The sequence below is a fragment of the Hakea prostrata genome, chromosome 2 (assembly GCF_041222555.1).
Source record: "Hakea prostrata isolate BN-2017 chromosome 2, UWA_Hpros_2, whole genome shotgun sequence".
Classification (NCBI taxonomy): domain Eukaryota; kingdom Viridiplantae; phylum Streptophyta; class Magnoliopsida; order Proteales; family Proteaceae; genus Hakea; species Hakea prostrata.
The window spans coordinates 59,379,078-59,399,734 of record NC_142601.1 but is presented as its reverse complement, the minus strand read 5'-3'; the positions used below and the strand labels follow the sequence as shown (position 1 = coordinate 59,399,734).

Genomic DNA, 20,657 nt, shown 5'->3' with positions numbered 1-20,657 from the left:
ATAACAACCTCAGTAAATTAAGTAAAAGGGAGATCTGGAGAGACACAGAGAGAAAGAGAGAGCCCCTATATCAATGATCAGTCAGCTGCAGAAGAAGGACAACCAGTTAGTGCGAAGCACTTGGGCGTTTAAGAATTACATTTAGCAATGCATCTTCTAACTCATCTGCTGGGTGTTCAGTTGGGTTTAATCTGTGTCGACACATACCCATTCCATTCCTCAACACAGAGACAAGTGTGAGTTGTGAGTTACTGTGCCATGCATTTCAAGTTTTCAACACCATGGCTGCGGGGCCATATTTTATTACAAAGTTGGTCCTCTTCATAAATCTTAAGGACCCAGTCCCACTCTTTTCCTTCTTCATCTTCTTTAAATTGAAGTATAGCATGAATGCATGCATGCATGCCGCCGGCACATCAAACTAGACAACTACCCCCACCAACATTGAATTCATCAGCCCCTCCTCTTCCCAACTTCCCAGGCTCTGACCTGAACGCAGCTTGTCTTAGTTAGTTATATGCTTTGCTGAAGAAACAGAAATCTGCAAGCTCCAAACCCTAGCCATAAATTCATGGCTTTAGAGGGAGAACTCCATTTCCATCCAAATGTCGCTCCTCAAACATCGAAAATGGAGATCCGTAGCTGTCCTCAGTTCCCGCTGCTGATTCTACCTGATAGATTTTATTTACTGGAGGGAGAAGAGATGAAATTACAGTTCTCTCTTGGGCACCATTACTTCAGTTAATGAAAAAGCTTCAACATGGAAAAGACCCACATCCAAACCCAGTTTCGACCGTTGGATATTGCTCTTGTTTCGTTGATATCGATGGCGTACACTATAAATAGACACAACTCATGCACGAACGTAAGTCTAGTTTGCATGGAATACGTACAGAAGGGCTGGAAAAACTAATAAGTTTGAAAGACAGACAATGAGAGGCTATACTGTGAGAGTGAGAGTGAGAGTGAGAGTGCTAGTGCTCTTGGTGGCACTGCTTCTAGCTAGTCTCAGTTTGGCGAGATCAGCAACACAAGCAAGAAGCATAGCACTTCCGACAAGCCAGCACCACCACAGAGCAAGTGCAGTAGAAGAGAAGAGAAGAATCAGCTTCCACCGACACTGGAGCAGAAGCAGAAGAAGTGGTAGAGGATCGAGAAGCGCTGGGCAGAATTGTGATCCATTGTATCAGTATCTATTTGATTGTTGTGGTCAGTGGCCTTTCTCTACCTGTCCTTCTCCAAACAATCCTTTTCTTCCGACCCTCCCACCACCACCACCTCCTCCTTCACCACCACCGCCTGAGCCATGTATTGTACCACCTCCGCCTCCTTCACCACCCCCGCCTGAGCCATGTATTGTACCACCTCCACCTCCTTCTCCTCCTCCTCCACGTTTTTGTTGTGTATGGCCACCAATAGTGCTTCCTTCAATTCCACCTCCATCACCACCTCCACCTGTACTATTGTCCCCACCACCACCATCTCCTCCTCCTCCACTTGTACCCTCACCCCCTCCACCTCCACTAGTATCCTCACCCCCTCCTCCTCCTGTACTAATTCCTTCTCCTCCTCCCCCAGTAATTTCCCTTACCCCACCATTACTCCTTTCACCACCACCACCACTACTGGTGTTACTTTCTCCACCACCATCTACAGGGGTACTACTTCCTCCTCCGCCCCTTGTAACTGATCAACCACTACTTCCACCTCCGCCACTTGTAACTGATCAACCACTACTTCCACCTCCGCCACTTGTAACGGATCAACCGCTACTTCCTCCTCCGCCCCTTGTAACGGATCAACCAATACTTCCACCTCCGCCTATTGGTACAGATCAACCGCTAGTTTCTCCTCCACCTGACTTTCTTTCACCACAACCTCCTGATCTTTCACTGCCTCCACCAGTAATTACACCGGCACCACCAGACGTTGTGTTTTCTCCGCCGCCAGCCTCACTGCCTCCACCCGATGACTCTGAGCCTTCGACACCTTCTGCACCAGTTATTTCTTTGCCATCACCAGTCATACCGGAAACCCCCGTTGATCCTCAACAACCAGACCCGTTCCCGTCTACACCACCGACACCAGATGCTTTTCAAGGTCAGCCAGATCCCTCTCCACCAGTAGAACCGGAAAACCCAGATGATCCTCAACAACCAGAACCGTCTACCCCACCAGCACCAGATGCTTTTCAAGGTCAGCCAGATCCTTCTCCACCAGTAGAACCGGAAAACCCAGGTGATCCTCAACAACCAGAACCGTCTACCCCACCAGCACCAGATGCTTTTCAAGGTCAGCCAGATCTTTCTCCACCAGCGGAACCGGAAAACCCAGATGATCCTCAACAACCAGAGCCGTTTCCGTCTGCACCAGATGCTTTTCAAGGTCAGCCAGATCTTCCTCCACCAGTGGAACCGGAAAACCCAGTTGATCCTCAACAACCAGAGCCGATTCCGTCTACACCACCTGTAGGAGATGGTTCTGAAGGTGACCCAGATCTTCCTCCTCCAGTTGCGGTGGAACCGGATGTCCCAGTTGATCCTCAACAGCCACAACCGATTCCGTCTACACCACCTGTAGGAGATGGTTCTGAAGGTGACCCAGATCTTCCTCCTCCAGTTGCGGTGGAACCGGATGTCCCAGTTGATCCTCAACAGCCACAACCGATTCCGTCTACACCACCGGCAGGAGATGGGTCTGAAGGTCAGCCAGATCTTCCTCCACCAGTAACGGTGGAACCGGATAACCCAGTTGATCCTCAACAGCCACAACCGATTTCGTCTACACCACCGGCAGGAGATGGGTCTGAAGGTCAACCAGATCTTCCTCCACCAGTAATGGTGGAACCGGATAACCCAATTGATCCTCAGCAGCCACAACCGTTTCCATCCACACCCCCGGCAGGAGATGGTTCTGAAGGTCCACCAGCCGATAGCTTCTCTCCTACATCATAGATTTTCAGTAAGTACATATCGTCTGATTCTGCCACTCTTGACAAGACCCCGCGACTCCCCTGCTCATCCATGGACAAATGCTCGGGTGGGTTGTGAATTGTTAATAAGGACCTGTGATGTGGTTCCGTATATTCCTTGATTTACTTACTACATAAGTTAGTTAGAGGAGAGACAGCTTCTGTTTTAGCTTCTTCCGCAAATCCGAGCTAGCATCTCATCATCACTCTCTTTCTATCCCCATCTCTGCATTTCCTGGTCGCACCAATCATTCAAGTGACTTGCCTATTCTTGACTTCCTTATTCTATTTTATCTGAAAGGAGGAACAGACTGCATGTTTATATCAGAATTGAGACCGATCTTTACCCATAAGAAGAACAGAGATCGAGACAGAGAGAAAACAAAAAGAGGGAACAATCATGGACTTCTGGTTTCACCTGAAGGTCTAACCATGCAGACTATCATGACTTCAGGCACTAGATAAATTCTGTTTTGTAAGCTGCATGCATTCGCCACCATGATTGATCTGGAACGCAAGAACGCATCCATAATCGGCCAGAAGTTGTGTAATTAATCTTCTCAAACAATAATACAAACCTTATCAGTAAACAACAATAAATGGGCCAACACTATAAATCTCCTCACGTTCAGTTTAACAACTCAGCCCATCCCAGCCCAGCTTAAGTACCAGTCTGGGCCGAGACAGACACTCCAAAAGGAATAGGGATAATAAGATTCGTGCGTATGAGATTTTCCATGCAACACGTCCTTTTTTGGTCAAAAGTTCTAACATTTCATTCATAAACTTGAGAGAAAACATAGACAAAAACACCAAACAAAAGAAGAAGAAAAAAAAAGAAAAGCTAAGGGATGGGTGGTTGTGACAACTACAGAACCAGAAAAGCATAATGAGTATAATATACATATCCACCACCACCGCCTACGGAGACACACCACAAAGGTGGACATTGACTTTGGATGAAAAAAACACACGCTACCAAATGCTTTCATTCCACACTCAAGGCCGGGGCTGACTGCCACAAGGTCGGATTCAGAACACGTCTCATGTGCAAAGACATAACAAGCTACAAGGGCTTACATACCACACGCCACAAGGGCGGATACAGAATACGCCTTATAGACGAAAACAGAACACACCACAAGGGCACCAACTCAGTTGTTGAAGCGAAAAGTGCCGGATTTTGTTTTTGAACTCCTATCTTGAAACCGCAAACATGGAACAACCAGTAACAATAGATGAACAAAATCAAAATACACGACCAAAGCTCGCATCAACCGCCGTTTCTTTTTTCTCTTTTTTATTTTTTTATTTTTTTATTTTTTTATTTTTTTTTATTAACCGGAAGCTGCAAACAGTGATAAAAAAACAGAGAATAGAGATGGAACATGTCCTCATAGCTAGGGAGAAAAGAGATGGAACATGTCCTCATAGAGGGGTGTAGGATAGGGAGGAGCTATCCTAGGGCTGGGGCTAATGTTTTGAAATTTCTTCCTCCCTTTTCTCAAATTTAGAAAGTTTTTTTTTCACTCTCTTTTCATGTGTAGAAATATCATTTGTCACCCCTTTACTTTTCCTAATTTTTGAAAGTTTTTTTTTGGCCTTCTTTACATTATTTTGACCTTTTAGAGGGAGGTGATTAACCGGTTGGGGAATATTTTTAACAGTAAAAATAATGAGCATAAAAATTATTGTATTGTATATGAAATATAAATATTTGGTCTTCCAAGGGAGGTGCCTAACTGATCCAGCAGGTGTTTGTCCTTTCAACAGCATAGGTGTAATACGTGCGTCCATGAAAAATAAATATTGCCTTTGGATGAAAAGAAAAAAAAAATAAAATAATATTGTCATTTGCCTGGTAGTTAGTTTTTTATTTATTTTTATTTTTATTTTTATTTTTTACAGCCTTAACCAGAGTCGAACCCACGAATATAAAATTAAATAAAAAAATTGCGGAAAAAATAAAATCAAATAAAAAGAATAAAAAAAAAAAGAAAGGAGAAAAAGAGAAAAGATAAATATATTGAGAAAGAAAACCTAATTATGGAGAAGAAAACTTTTTTTTTTTTTTTTTTCTAAATTTTTCTTAACCCACGCTTATAAAAAAGAAAGAGAATAAATAAGAAGCAAATAGGAGACGTGAGAAAATAAATAGAGATTGAAGAATTAATTTTTCAAAAATCTCTTGAAATCTTTTATACAAAGAGAAGAGAATAAATAGAAAGAAAAAGATGCGAGAGAAGAGATAGAGAATAAATAGGGATTGATGAGTTTGTTTTTAATCAAGAATGACATTTACATTTATTATTTTATTTTTAAAAATTGTTCTCAATATTGAGGGGCCAAATAGTGATATTTTACATGTAAGAAGAAAAAAACTTTAAAAACTAAAACAATTAATCAAAAATTTCAAAAAAATGGGGGACTAGGTCCCTTCCAACCCCAATATAAGTCCACCTAAGGTTGAATTAGTAACTTAAAAAATAAAAAAATAATAATAATTAAATTATAGTACAATAAGTTAATAATAATTATCCCTTTATAAAATCATGCTAGTTATTCCGTACTTGTGATTCTCATTTATTCGCATGTTTTTTTTTTTTTTAATCATGAAAAAAGAGAATAGAACGTATACATTTGTTCCATCTCAACCAGAAACCTCTTTCACACGCTAGGGCCTTGGGCACAGATGGGTAGGACTTAAAGGTGGGTTTTTTTTTTTTTTTTTTTGTTAAAAACTAAATTATTGAGCCAAAGAGCAAAAGAACCAAGAAGCATTTAGATTACAAAGATCAAGAAGCCATTGAGTAGCTAAGGGCCAAACTGTCCGCCTTGCCAAAGGCAAGACCTGTTGTGTTAGAACATACAAAATTAGTTGTTTTAGAAATAAGGTGAATTTTCAAACTTAAGATAGACCACATGGTTCTCACATCCTTAATAACACTACAAAAGTCAAGAAGAGGGGGAATATGAGTCTTGGAGATTAAGTCCACAAGCTCAACACAGTCCGATTCGACAGTGATCCGGACATCTTGAATCTCGTTTAGCTCAGAAGGCCCAACAGCAAGGACCCAAGGAGGTTGGTAATGGTACCATTGGTAATATAGAGGAAAATCCCGCTCATTTACATTTGAAATTCATCTAAATCTAAATCTCAGTAACGGATCTCCACTTTTCTAAGATCCTTTTTCTTATAAAGAAACCAAATCTCTTGGTCTATATATATTTCTCTCGCTTTCTCCCTATTTGTTCCTCTGTTTTTCATTCATATAAAAAAATTATCAAATCCTTAAAAAGCTTCCCTGGCTTCTCTCTGTCTCTCTCTCTCCCTTCAAGTTGTTTGATCTCTTCCCCCAAAATAACCACCATTCATCAACAACCCCACTGCTACTTCCCCAGATAACTCCTCCCTTCCTCTGTCTCTTTCTCTTTCTCTCGAAAGATCGATCCTTTGGTACTTGGAAACCCTAATTCCAGTTTTGCAGCAATTCTTTCTCTCCGAGTCCTGGTAATGGCGAGTCGATGGGAACATTTGCCGGAAGAGTGCTGGGAACTGGTGTTCAATCGCCTGGGTCATAACCGCTACTTGGAAGCCCCATCGTTAGTCTGCAAGCGGTTTCTTTCCATAACGAATCGACTTCGATCTAGTTTAACCGTGTCCGATCCTACAGTTCTACTCCACGGCAGCACTTTGGGTCTGCTTCGACGATTTCACCACCTTAAGCGCATAGATCTCGCTGAAGTCCACGGCGATTCGAATCGAATTCTCCGGGAGATCGCTGTCTCTGGGTTCAACATCGAAGTTCTCAATCTCTCCCAGCAGAGGAGACTTCCTGTCGATGGCATGAAGGAATTGGGAGCCAAGGTGAAGACTTTGAGGATTTTGATCTGCTCGAGATTGTGTTTCTTGCAGGATAGTGACCTCCTTGTAATTGCTGATTCGTTCCCGTCACTGGAGGAACTCGATATTAGTAATCCGGAACAGGATTTTGCTTCTTCTTCTGATGAACTGGATTATGCGGATCACCATGCCCTCTCAGGTTCTTTTCCTTGTACTGTATCAGATGCAGGGATTGAGATTTTGTCATCGAAGCTTCAGAGACTCCGCAGAATTAATATCTCTGGAAACCATTTCGTTTCGGATCAGTCCCTTCTATCTCTTTCGTCCAAGTGCGTTTTTCTGAACGAAATTGTGGCTCGTGATTGCAGTCTAATAAGTGAGACTGGCATTGCCTTGGCGATCCGTCACAATCCTCGTTTGATTTCTCTTTCGGTAAATGGAAGCATGGTCTCCCCTTCGGTTGCTGTTGCGGCTTCCTCCTTTACAATCGAAAGCTCTTTGATCTGTGCAAGAGCTTTGAACACTCTTGATTTCTCTCAAATGAGCATTTCAGATGAGCTTCTCAGTTCAATCATCCAGGCAGATCTTCCTTTACTACGCAGGCTCGCATTATCTCGCTGCCGAGGATTCACCATTGCTGGAATATCTTTGGTGTTGTGCAAATACAGTTCTCTAAACTACTTAGATATAGAAGGAGCAGCTTTTCTTACCGACCAGTCCATATTGGAGTTATCCCACTATCTCCATCATGTAAACATCATAAACTTAAACTCCATCACCAATCTTACAAATTCAACCTTCTTCTTGTTGGTGCGAACCTGTCCTCATCTGAAGGAAATCAGAATGGAGATAACAAGTCTAGGCAAAGAAGATGGCCCTTCACAGTTCAAGAAGAATTCCAATCTCCGAACCTTGAAATTGTCATGGAACAAGTGTCTGACTGACGAAACCCTCAAATGGATAGCAATGGTCGCTCCCAACCTGATGTCACTCGACATAAGCCACTGTTGGAGCATTACAGGCAAAGGAATTGGGTATATTGGGATGAATTGCTGCGAGATTAATACGTTAGAGGCAAGCGGGTGTAGCGGGATGAGTAACCTCGGGACCAGTTCTGGCTTTTCCAAATTGGAATTTCTTAATGCTGCAGGATCAAGCATCGACGATGAGGGACTACGAATGATGGTGCAGAGCAGTCGTTGGCTTCTACGTTTGAACTTGGAAGGTTGTCTGGGAGTAACTGCTCAGGGATTGAAGGAGTTGGTAACGAATTGCAAGGTTTTGAAAGATGTTAGGTTGAAGATGTGTTGCAATGTCGATCCTGGTGTCATTGCTTGGATGGTGATCTCAAGGCCATCTCTGAGAAACCTAATCCCACCATTTGATCTTGGTTCCACCCAGAAGCAAAGGGATTTTTTCTTGCAGCATGGCTGTTGGGTTCATGATTGTTAGCCATTGCTATTGGCAAGATCTCCAATCCCTGTTTTCGGACATTGAAATTGTAATTTTTCAATCTTTCATACTAAATACATTCGATATAATCTTGCTTCTCTTGATTTCTTGAGGGGGTTGTTAAGACTTCCAGCTTCAACTTGATCTTTTTGTTTCCCCTTTAGTCAGTTTTACATTCAGTTCTTCCCTGTTTCCCTCCCCTCCCCCTTATCCATAAAATGCCAACATAAGTAGGTCCGTATCCCTAAATTTTAATACAATGTGACAGTCGTAATAAATTTCATAAGCAATCACTGATTCTACAAGCTGCATGAATAGCAGAGTATAGGAAAAGTGTCAAATGCTTCTGTAAACATGACCTGATCAAATACAGGTGAGAATCTAACCGTGCAAGCTCATGGGGAAAATTTACTGGTATTGATGATTATGTGGATTCCTCAGCCATTTTAGATTCCATCATAAATGCATCTGGATATCTCACTTCCTGCGTTTTTTTCTTTTCTTTTTCTTTGAACTTTATTATCCTCTTGGACAGTTCAGCCAGAATTGTTGGTATCACATAGGGATTAGGTCACGTTCATTAACTCAACTGTAACATCAAGGAAAATTTGATGCACTACAATAAAATTCTGCTACATCTACTTCTTGCACCTTCACCAACCATCTGAGAGCAACACAAACCGATGGGAAAAGGGAGGGAATGCTTCTTTTCAGGGATTAAATCACGTTCATTAACAATCAAAGAAAATTTGATGCATTACAAACTTCAGCTACATCTACTTCTTGCACCTTCACCAACTGTTGAAGAGAAAATGTGAGAGGCGTGCATAAGGAGAGACTATCGGTGATTGTGAGTATGAGAAAAGATGACCCTTAAGAAATAATGGTTATACTCCCTCGCAGTCACCAATTCACCGGTATTCAAGACAACCAAACTGTTGATTTTTCGTTTTCGACTTGCTGCTCTTTAAAACTTTTGGTTGAAAATATAGTCTTAGTTTGGGAAAGTTTCCTATATTTGGGAGAAATCTGGACTCTCATCATCTGGGTTTATCTCCTCCCTGGTGGGGGAAAATAGTTAAGATTCCTAATTCTAGGCTAACGAATAAACCAGTGCCCAGGGACTTTGGGGAAAATGTACCCAGTTTCACAACTTCCACAAAAAGAAGGGGTTTTCCATACTCAAGCCTATGACCACTTGGTCACAATGGAACAAGCTTACAGCTTGCAGCCCAATGCTTTGGACTCTAGGTCAGCTGATAATGCAATAATCATTATATTGACGATCATACAGTTGCATAAACTAAGAGAAAAATGTATAAGACAATGTGATGGACTGCTAGAACAGCTCCGAAAAACAGTCACACGAGAAGTAGATACGCTATTGTTGACCTAGAGTAACCAGAAATTGATATAGATGCCATTGGGAAACTTGTGTCATAAAGCCATTGCCACCATCATTCACATAAATGAATAACATTTACCTCAAAAATGAATTGTCTCAAACACAAAGTACACAATTATGCTGAAAATGGTCTCCATTAACAAGTGATCAAAAGAATTTGCTCAACTTAAACATTAAAACATTCACCAAAAAAACAAAAACTTAAACATTTAAACGATTCTACTAAGAAAAAGGACGACAATAACTCTCTGCATAAATAATAATACATAGATCCTTCAGCTCAGTCACCAAATATAGAGAGAGAAAACCTGATTCCACAAACTACGAGCAACTGCCACTACCCAAGATGCAACGAAAGAACCGTATCATGCAGCAATGAACAACTGAGGAATTAATCAAAATTGGGCACTGATTGTACAACCTCTACCAAGTTTAAGAAGAGAATAAATTCAGGACAGCATCATAGAGGGGTTCAAGGTACACACGTGCTGTCCTGTTCCATTTTTCTGATCATCTCCACTAGTGATTCAAAAATAAAAGTTTCTTCAGGTGGGGAAGCTCAATCAAGTTTCACTGAAGAGAACAGGTAATGCACAAACCAGAAGGAAGACATGAAGCCAACTGTGCCCGTGGCAAGCATGATTGCTACAACCATGAAGAGTGAGTAGCCAAGGAAAAGAGTAGACGACATAAATCCGCTCAGATTCCTGAGATCAAATACAAGATAGTTTATGCAGTACAAGAAAATGTAGAGGGCAACAGAACCAGAGGCAAAGAAGGATTTCCACCACCACCTCCAGTCTTCAACACAGAGGTGCATGTAAGTTAAAACAAGGGATACTTCAGCACACACTACCACAAGCAGGGACAGTACTATAAACAAGAAACCAAAAACATAGTAGACACGGCCCATCCAAATGCTAGACAGTATGAAGAAGAGCTCAATGAAGAGCGTACCGAAAGGAAGAGTCCCTGCTCCAAGGACCAACAACCAAGATGGGTACTTTTGGGCAGGGATTTCACGAGGGATCTGATTGGTCCGAACAGGGTATTCAATGTGTGCAGCCTTAGACCCAAGGTACCCACCCACAAGAGTAAGAGGAACAGAGATGCAGAACCAGAGCAAAATCAGAACAACAAATATGGACAAAGGAATTGCCCCAGTACTTTGGCTACCCCACAAAAGGAAATTCAAAGTGCTAAGTATCAGAAAGGCGATACCAGGAAAGAAGCAAGCAGCTTGCCATGAGATTGAAATCCATCCCACGTCACTGCTACAGCTGATTGTCCTCCAAAGCCTAACAGCAACATAACCTGCTGCGATTCCAAGGAACATGTAAAAGAATAGCATACCCGTTAGAAGCGCCCCACGAGAAGCTGGAGACATGAAGCCAAGGGCAGCAAAAAAGATAGTCACAACAGCCATTCCCAGAATCTGAACACCATCTCCAGCCATTATACAAAGGAGTTTTGGATTGTTCGGTATCCTGAAGACATCTCCTACAACAAGCTTCCACCCGGAAAGCTCCTCGTTCATCTGGGCCTGAGCTTCCTTATCGAGCTGCTCATAACGAGTAAGGTCTCGCCGGACAGTCCTCAAGAATATCACAAGCACAATACCAGCAAGGAAGGTTATCACCATAAGAGAATTGAGAATTGAGAACCAGTGGACCTTAGCACCCTCCATCTTCAAGTACGCATCCCATCTCGACGGCCACTTGATATCACTTTCGACAAAAGTTACCTCATAGGTGAAGGCCAATGACTGACCTTGTTTAACGGCCATTGCCACAGTGGTCGGATCGCAATTGATAGGAGATGGGTATTTATCATACATACTCAGTTTCTTTACCGCTTCCATATCGTGCTGGATACTGCACGGAACCACCTCAAATCCCACAACCATGTAACCAGGTACTTTGGATCCGGCCTTCTCCATTGTAGGGATCACCTCACCAGCATCGCCAGTGCCCATCATTCCAGCCATATTGGATTCCTCGTACTTGTGAATCAGAACCGTGAACTTCAAATGGTTAAACATATAATAAACATCCTGAACCTTGATACCGACGGGGTAACCCGTCCACCGGATGAAGAAATTATCTTTTTTTGTATAGCGAATCGCAGGGAGGTTATCAAGGATCAGATTCACCTGATACATCTCTTCTATCCTCTTGGTCAAGACACTGAAGTCGTCGGCCGACAATGGACTAGTTTGGCAGAGAAAGATCTCGGTCTCGTTGGTGTTCATCTTAAACCTGATCGGAGAATTCTCGATCCTGTCCCCCATAAGGAGTTCCCCAAGATTTTCTCGGCTATCTCTCACGCCCTCTGGAGGTTTGCAGAAGGGGAGACTGTAATAGCTAAAGGGCATCTCCGCCTCAATGGAAGTAAGGGAATTCACTTTCACTGCTAAAGTCTCGCCGATTTCGTATTTATGAGGGTAACTACCCGGAAGATAAAATCCATCTCCGGGATGAAGAACCAAGCAGAAAAGCAATACCCAAATCCATAGCTGACAGGAACAGCCCATCCTTGCAACGTTTTGCATGGTTTTCTTCAGATCTGGAAGGTACCCAGATCAAAAGATGCGCGGAGACGACCAAATCTTGGGATCAAGTTAGATCTAGAAATAAAAACTTAAAATTACTTTCCAATTATATGTGAACTATAGAGCTAACGGTGATTAATATTCAATACTACCGAGTTTTCTTCCGAAAACTTTCTACGGGAATGGAATGGAATGGAAAAGGAAGCTGACCTTTAAAATAGAAAGCCAAATTCAAAAATTCCGAAGACGAAGCCGGCTCCGTTTAGAGATTTCTGCAACTGTGGAGATCGTCTGGAATCCGAAATCTGTCTTTGCTCGTAGGAGGAATAAGCCCTGATTCCGAAACCTCTCCCTTCCAAGTTCTGAGTCTTCTGACCAAATGGAAATGGTGTTCTAGATGTTCCGACTCAGACTATAACCCTTGATCTCTCTGGAATCCCGAAATGAGGATATTATACGTTTACACCGTCACCGTCTCGTCAATAGTTTAATGACACAACTACCCCTATACTCTCCGTGTTATTACTAATTACAACAAAGCCGTGATCCACGGATCAAACCTGCCCAGTTAATTGAACCAGTTTCATGTTGGGCTTCGTGATCCAAACGATTCAAAACAAGGTCTTGGATCAATTTGATAACTCACAAATGTTTCTGTTTCGAAAAACACTGGAAACAGAAACACTTTGATAAAACTTGCTTCTCAAAGTAGATAATTTATAAAATTTGTCATGTTATATTTAAGGTGCCAGATTTTATAAAAGGCCTGTTTGGTTACATGAATTCAGAGATTTCAAATCTCTGGATTCATGAATGCAAGATTTGTTCCTAATTGATTGTAAAAATCTCTATATTCATGAAATTTAGAGATTCATCTTTATATACTAAAAATGTGAATTTGTAGATTTAAGGGTATGGGGTGAAATCCAGAGATTTCTCTACTATAAAAGCTCTAAACATTTGCATATTCACAAAAACCGTAAATGAATTCACATATTTGGTTAACCAAACAGTTAATTTTATAAATTATGACTCGATTTGAAATTTCTAGATATTTGAAATCTCCAGACTCATGTAACCAAACAGCCCCTAAGTACTCCTAAAACTCTCGCTTAAATCTAGAGATTCACATTTTTACACTAAAATCGTAAATCTGTAGATTTATGGGTATGAGGGGAAATCGAGAGATTTCACCCATACTATCAAAGCGTTAAAGATTTGAACCATAATTCAATAAATATTTTTTTAGGATAAATCTAGAAATTTCATTCCAAAAATTCAAACTAACCAAACAGTTAATTTTACGAACCATGACTCTAGAGATTTGAAGGCTGTAGATTTGAAATCTCTAAATTTTTGAAATCTACAGACTCAAGTAACCAAACAAAAAATTTCATAAATTTCAATTTATGTTATAAAAATTTTGCAAAATAAAATAATTTCACCAAATAATTTTTGACCAATTTTTCTGAAACACTATAAATTGTTCTTCAGTGGATTATCAAACGGTCATTTAATCTCATTACCTGTACCCAGATTGGACCAGCTGATACCAAGAAAAACCAGCCGGTCTGGACCGTTACTGATTGATATCTTTATAGAAGTTTTGACCATAAAAAATAACCCTTAAATGGGTTGGATTTGGAAGAAATTTGCTGCCTCGATCGATTTTATTGCCTTGAATGGCGCATAACTTCGTTTATACAAGAATAATCATGAAGCGTGGGAGTGAACTGGCAAAACAAGTCACCACTTCAAAAATAAAAATAAAATGGCAAAGCAAAGTCTTCGGAACGGAACGGAACGGAACGTGGGAGGGGAACCTTGCCTTTAGCCTCACCGTTTTTCGTCACTCTTTACGTAGAGCTTAAACAATGCTTTTAAGTGGCAAAAGTTTTTATTAAAAAAGGAAAAAATGCAGGAGGTGAAAGATTCCTTTCCTATAGTTGAAGTGACCATGCACGTTAATACCTCACACTAATAAAAAAATAATTATTAATGTGTCCTTATATTATTGTAAATTACTTATAGATAATCATGTATTCCACGAAATTACCATTGTGCTTTTCATTTTAAACGATATTGGGTGACTATTAATGTACAAAGACCATTTTATCATTTTTAAAATTCAATTATTGATGTAAATGTCTATTTTACTCTATTAAAAATGAAATAGATGTGAAATTACTATTCTGCTCTCATTGTTGACTTATGAACGAATTATTAACTTTAATGCTGCTTAAATTTGAAGAATAATCATAAAAAGTCAGTTCTTTTAATCTATTATACCAAGGGTGGAAACTAAGAAAAGTACTATAACTAAAAGTAAAATCAATACTAACTACCACTCAAGGTTATTTTAGACATTTAAAAGAAATTAAAAGATGCCACACCATTAGTTAGCAAATTATTTTTAACGGCAAGGGGCAATAATAAAAGTAGGCAAAGTATAATATTTGAAAAATAATTTCAAAGCATTTAAGGGATAAGATTGCAATTTAAGTATGTTGTAGGGGGACAAGAAAAACTATCATTTTATTTTTAAATTATCAACATGGACGTGTAGTAGGCTTTTTTTCTCTCTTTGTATTGACCCAAAACAACATCGATCGAGTCATATTGACATTGAATCATTCAACCTTCCTTGTAAGTAGTGAAGATCATTAAATATCTAACCGATCCCAAGGGCAGGAGGAGTTGAATTTAAATTTATCAAAAATAAGACGAGTCATATTCAAGACCTCATACTTCCTTTGATGATGACTACACTACTATTTTGAATTTAAAATGTATAAAACCTTGACTGCATCCACTTTTTTTTTTGGAGGAGGTGTAAAACGTTGACTACATCCACAGGGTCAAGGTTTAAAGTATCGGTATCGAGTATCGTATCGGTTATGCGATTTTAAGAGACGTAGCGTCCTGTATCGAGTATTGTATCGCTCTAGCTAATGTATTTTAGTGTAATTTAATAGAGAGACGTATCGAGATGTATCGTATCGGTTGGATCAAATACGGACACGTATCGGCTAGTATCGCATGGTATCGTGGGATACTTTAAACCTTGCACAAGGTAGCCATTGTTGTATACTTTCAATATACCATCAACGAGAATTAAATCCATGATCTCTTCATCAAGAGACGTTGGTCATTACTAGTTGTACAACCCTTCAATGTTGTTCAAGGATTTTTTTTTTTTTTGGGGGTACTAGAGCACTTTTTATATAAAGGTGATGAGAATATTACATTTTCCATTCGCCTGTACCCGCAACCTCTTCATTAAGAGGAGTTGATCATTATCAATCGAGCAACCCTGCGATAGTTTAGGGTTTTCATATTGATATACCAAAATTTGATAGACGAATAAAAAATAGACACATGTTACTTTGACTTAGTTTGTTGCCCCTTGTACCGGTTTGAGGATCCAAGGAACCAACCCCTCCAGACTTGATCGAGTGACTCAGTTTGTTTTCCCTTGTACCGGTTGAGGATCCAAGGAACCAACACCTATAGGTCCTATCCAGTGACCCGGTTTGTTTTCCTTATACCAGTTTGAGGATCCAAGAAACCAACCCCTTTAAGCTCTACGGAGTGACCGCTAGTAGTGATAAGGATCCCCAACCCAACATCTTTGCCTCCTCCAAGCCGTTTGTCAATTGTCTCTTGAGACAGTGAGATGGAAACCCTAGGAGTGCACAAATGTGTCTAGATCCTCTTCACGCAACTTATTCATACAGTCATACACCTTCACTCACATGAATGTGGGACTCACACTGACTTGCTGTGGTACAGACAAGCATTGTATGGGTAATGTCCCATACTCATGTGAGTGTGGATATTTAATTGTATGGACCGGCTGAGTGGAAAGATCCAAATTCTGCAAAAATCCCTCTGGTGCTGGGAGATAACCTCCCAGTAGTGACGAAGAGACACCTGTCCATTGAGGACCACATTTAGCTGAACGAAGTGCTATAAATCTTGTTTTACCGAAAAAAGAACAGATGCAATTGATCTTGCCTCTGCCCTTTGGTGCAATATTTTCTTTCTTTCTTGGCAAGGCATCTGGTGCAATATAAAACCAAGTACAATTAATCTTGCCTCTACATAAACAAGTTGAGTATCTTTGCTTTCATTCGACCAACTATCCTCACCAGGATCATGCCAAGGGTCTACTGTAGCACTTTATGTACTACTAGAAGGAACAACTAATGTAAATCTGACTTCCAGTGATTTATCACCAGTCTCTTAATTAATTTTCTTCTTCTTTTGAATTAGCCAAAGAAAGAGTTTCAGAATACATATATTACAGGACTTCTCTGGTTTAATTATGACATTGCAAACTCAACCAGCTGACCAGTAGTAGCAGCTACATTATCATACATAACTGATACTTGAGGCCTCAGATTTACATAGTCAAAAAGTGAGTTACTAATTCAAGACTTTGAACCATTTCTCAAAAACTGCCTTCCTCTAGCATTCTACCTAAGCCACAACCTACTCAAATTCTTTTGCAGGGATTGGACAGTAAAAAACCAACCACCTGATTGCACAAGTTATTTCAGCATTTCCAATAGCTTGGTCGGAAAGAGTACCTACATTTCCAGTCAAGATTTGAATGTCCTCTAATAGTTCAAACTTTTATCTGCTTAAGACTTTAGGGTTTTGCTCAATTGTTTCTGGAACTCAGCCATGTGTTGTTAATCAATCCAGATCATGTTTTCTACGCACTAACTCAAAATTGCTGTCCAATCTGTCAACGGGTAGATCCTGGAAAATATACAGAACTGAAATGAGGAATTCTAAAGTGTTTGTGAAGTGAAACATGCATTGGACTGTTCAGAGCCTGTAATTTTCTTATAGAAGTGTAGTACTGGATAATACTACTAGTGCCGTAGCCAAGCATACATATCACAAGGGTAGTATGGAGTGACATCAATGGAAGGCAGGAGTCAACCAGTTTACAGCACAATCCAGCAAACACCTTCTTCAATCCAATGGAAGAAACTTAGACTAAAGATAGAAGTATATAAACCAGAGTATAAAGAAGAACCAAAATGACCAGTAAACTATCTGACCAAATGATAGGTCTTGGGCATAAATGGTATACATAGTCCTGAATTCTGTTGTTACTGAATTGTAAAAATACATGAATACAATTCAAGGTAGAGCTGTCTGGTAAAAAGATCATTCATTCATACTTTAGGTGCATTAGGTCTGTAAATGATACAGAGTTATCTACAGCTCCTAATGCAGTTGTTTTCTTATGACAAATTCAAGGTTTATGAAAAAGCAGAAGACAAGCCCTGAAAATGAGAACACCTCGTAGTGTCACATGAGAGGTAGAAAACAAACCGCTCAAATAAGATATTTGGACAATATTAGATTGGAAACATCAAAATCAAAATCCCTCTCCTTCATTAATCCATTGAAGTTCTAAAAAGGAAAAAAGAAAAAAGACACCTGCAACTACAAGCATAAGTTTCTATGAATCTCTTAAGGTGCAAAAAAAGAAAGAATCCGTGGATCAACTACCTACTCAAAAATGAATCAAAACTGGATGAGGTCATTATTACCTTTACCAAGTTTACAAACAAAAGAATCTGAGGACCGGTGGCTAATAAAACCAAGGCATATTCATGTTGTGTTCTTCAATTTTCCTGTATGTTGCGCCAATCTCGTTGAAAAACATCACATGGGGTGGGCAGAGCTCAATCCATTTTCACTGAAGAGAACAGGAAATGCACAAACCAAAAGGAAGAAAGGAACCCAACAGTGCCTGTGGCCAACATAATCGCGATAACCATGAAGAGTGAGTAACCAAGGTAAAGGGTAGCTGAGATAGGGCCGCTCAAACTTTTAAGATCGAATATGAGATAGTTGATGGAGTAGAAGAAAATGTAAATGGCAACTGAACCAGAAGCAAAGAAGGATTTCCACCACCACCTCCAGTCCTCCACACAGAGATTCATGTAAGTGAGGACTAAGGACACTTCAGCACAGACTACAACAAGGAGTATCATAACAATGAACAAGAATCCAAAGACATAGTAAACACGACCCATCCAAATGCTGGACAGTATGAAGAAAAGCTCGATAAAGAGTGTTGCAAAAGGAAGAGTTCCTGCTCCAAGAACCAACAACCAAGATGGGTATCTCTGAGCTGGGATTTCACGGGGAATCTGATTGGTCCTAACTGGGAACTCAATTTGAGGTGCCTTAGCTCCAAAGTACCCACCCACAAGGGTAAGAGGCACAGATATGCAGAACCAGAGCAAGATCAGAACAACAAACAGCGAAAAGGGAATGGCTCCAGTACTGTGGCTACCCCACAAGAGGAAATTCAAAGTGGATAATATCAGAAAAGCAATACCTGGGAAGAAACAGGCAGCCTTAAATGAGATTGAAACCCACCCCTCTTTATCACCTCGTCCAATGGTCCGCCAAAGATGCACAGAAACATAACCTGCTGCAATTCCAAGAATCAAATAGATGAACAGCATACCCGTAATAAGAGCACCACGAGAAGCTGGAGACATGAATCCCAGTGCAGCAAACAAGATTGTCACAACTGCCATTCCAAGAATCTGAGTTCCATCACCAACCAATATACAGAGAAGTTCCTTATGGTTTGGAGCCCTGAAGACATCTCCCACAACAAGCTTCCATCCAGACAATTCCTCATTCATCTGCATCTGGGCTTCCTTGTCGAGCTCCTCATAGCGAGCAAGGTCTCTTCGAACAGTCCTCAAAAAGATCACCAGCACAATTCCAGCGAGGAATGTGATCACAGTCAAAGAATTGAGAATCGAATACCAGTGGACCTTGGAGCCCTCCATCTTCAAATATGCATCCCATCTTGAAGGCCACTTGATATCGCTTTCCACGAATGACACTTCGTAAGAGAAAACCAACGGTTGACCTTGCTTAACGACCATTCCAACCGTGCTGGGAGCACATCGAATGGGTGATGGGTATTTATCGTACGTCTTCATCTTCTTCACTGAGTCGACATTGTGCTGGAAACTGCAAGGAACCACCTCGAACCCGACAACCATATAGCCCGGGCTTATCTGATCCAGCCTTGTCAATTGTGGGAATCACATCTGCAGCATCGACAGTCCCCATTACTCCAGCCACATTGGTCTCCTCGTACTTATGAATCAAAACTGTGAATTTCAAATGGTTGAACACGTAGTGTACATCTTGAACCTTGATCCCAACAGGGTAACCTGTCCATCGGAGGACGAGGTCTTCTTTCTTCGTGTACCGGATTGCAGGAAGATTGTCTAGAATCAGGTTTACCTGATACATTTCATCGATCCTCTTCGTCAGAATCTTGAATTCATCAGCAGATAAAGGATTAGTTTGGCAGACAAAGGTCTCCGTCTCATTGGTGTTCATCCGAAACTTGTAAGGCGAATTCTCGATCCTATCCCCCATGAGAAGCTCACCGAGGTTTTCTGCACTGTCCTTCACGCCTTCCACAGGTTTGCAGAATGGAAGACTGTAATAGCTGAAGGGAATCTCAGTGTCGATCGAAGTAAGGGAATTCACTTTCACTGATAACGAGTCGCCAACACCGTGTTTGTGAGGAAAACTGCCCGGAAGGTAGAACCCATCTCCGGATTGAAGAATCAAGAAAGAAGACAAGACCCAAACCCAAATTTGATAGAAACAGCGCATCTTCCCTTGTCTTACCATGGTTCTTGTCCGATCGAGGAAGAACAGAGATCAAGAAACCGGTGGAGGAGACCAATTCAGAAATTTCCAACTAAAATCTATTAATCCAGCGGCAATAATAGCAGTGACAATTACAACGAGTTCTTGGGAATGTTTCAATGGGAAAGATTAAAAGACAACTGACCTTTAAAGTAAACGACTACATTAGACACAGAGATAGAGACCGAAAGAAAATAACTCCTCCATTTTCAGGGATTTCTGAAACAATGGAGACATGCGAAGCGTCTGAAACCTGGTGGCGGAATCTGGGATCAAAGTTAGTTTTCATCTATTCCTCGTTTTAACAGTTGAAGGCACCTTTCTTCTTCCTCTGAAATGTCAGTATACACCTTTCTCAAAATCAGAATTTCTGGTGCATTTCCTTAAAATCATGGAGAAAACCGGTTCTGCGGTTGGACTGAGATGTGGAATCGTACCGTAGGCATAGAGGCGCCCATCGAACCATTCAATGAGATTTTTGGGGTTATTACCCACAAAAAAAAAAAAAAAAAAAAAAAAAAAAAACCTTAAACGGATTTGCTCAGCGGTTGTGCAGAGTAGTGCACAACCACACGGGTAAAAGCACCCAATGTCTTGGAAAAGAACAACATAAACCGATAAACGCAAAACGCTTCAACGACACAAATTTTGCGGGTTCTTTCAATTTTTTTTTTCTATATGCTTCCTTAGAATGTGATGAATAAGAATCTAGATT

General features: G+C 40.7%; 1 protein-coding gene and 2 pseudogenes across 4 annotated transcripts; 1 reads left to right on the top strand and 2 right to left on the bottom strand.

The window, feature by feature from the left end:
• Positions 1-6,236: 6,236 nt before the first annotated feature.
• On the top strand, positions 6,237-8,461 carry LOC149025327 (RNI-like superfamily protein). Its single transcript, XM_089145547.1, has one exon. It carries the CDS (start codon positions 6,486-6,488, stop codon positions 8,265-8,267), a length of 1,782 nt encoding a protein of 593 aa, XP_089001673.1. The 5' UTR covers positions 6,237-6,485; the 3' UTR covers positions 8,268-8,461.
• A 1,285-nt stretch (positions 8,462-9,746) lies between these two features.
• Positions 9,747-12,666, bottom strand: LOC149025326 (transmembrane 9 superfamily member 11 pseudogene; annotated as a pseudogene). Of its 2 annotated transcripts, none has more exons than XR_016171723.1 (2): positions 12,434-12,666; positions 9,747-12,237 (listed from the first exon to the last, which is right to left on the bottom strand). The product of XR_016171723.1 is annotated as a transmembrane 9 superfamily member 11 pseudogene, transcript variant X2 (transcript). The 2 variants fall into 2 exon arrangements; XR_016171722.1 differs by having other exon boundaries at positions 9,747-12,298; positions 12,434-12,665.
• Positions 12,667-16,676: 4,010 nt separating this feature from the next.
• LOC149025325 (transmembrane 9 superfamily member 11 pseudogene) lies at positions 16,677-20,362 on the bottom strand (annotated as a pseudogene). Its single transcript, XR_016171721.1, has 2 exons — positions 17,797-20,362; positions 16,677-16,990 (listed from the first exon to the last, which is right to left on the bottom strand). The product of XR_016171721.1 is annotated as a transmembrane 9 superfamily member 11 pseudogene (transcript).
• Between the last annotated feature and the right edge of the window lie 295 nt (positions 20,363-20,657).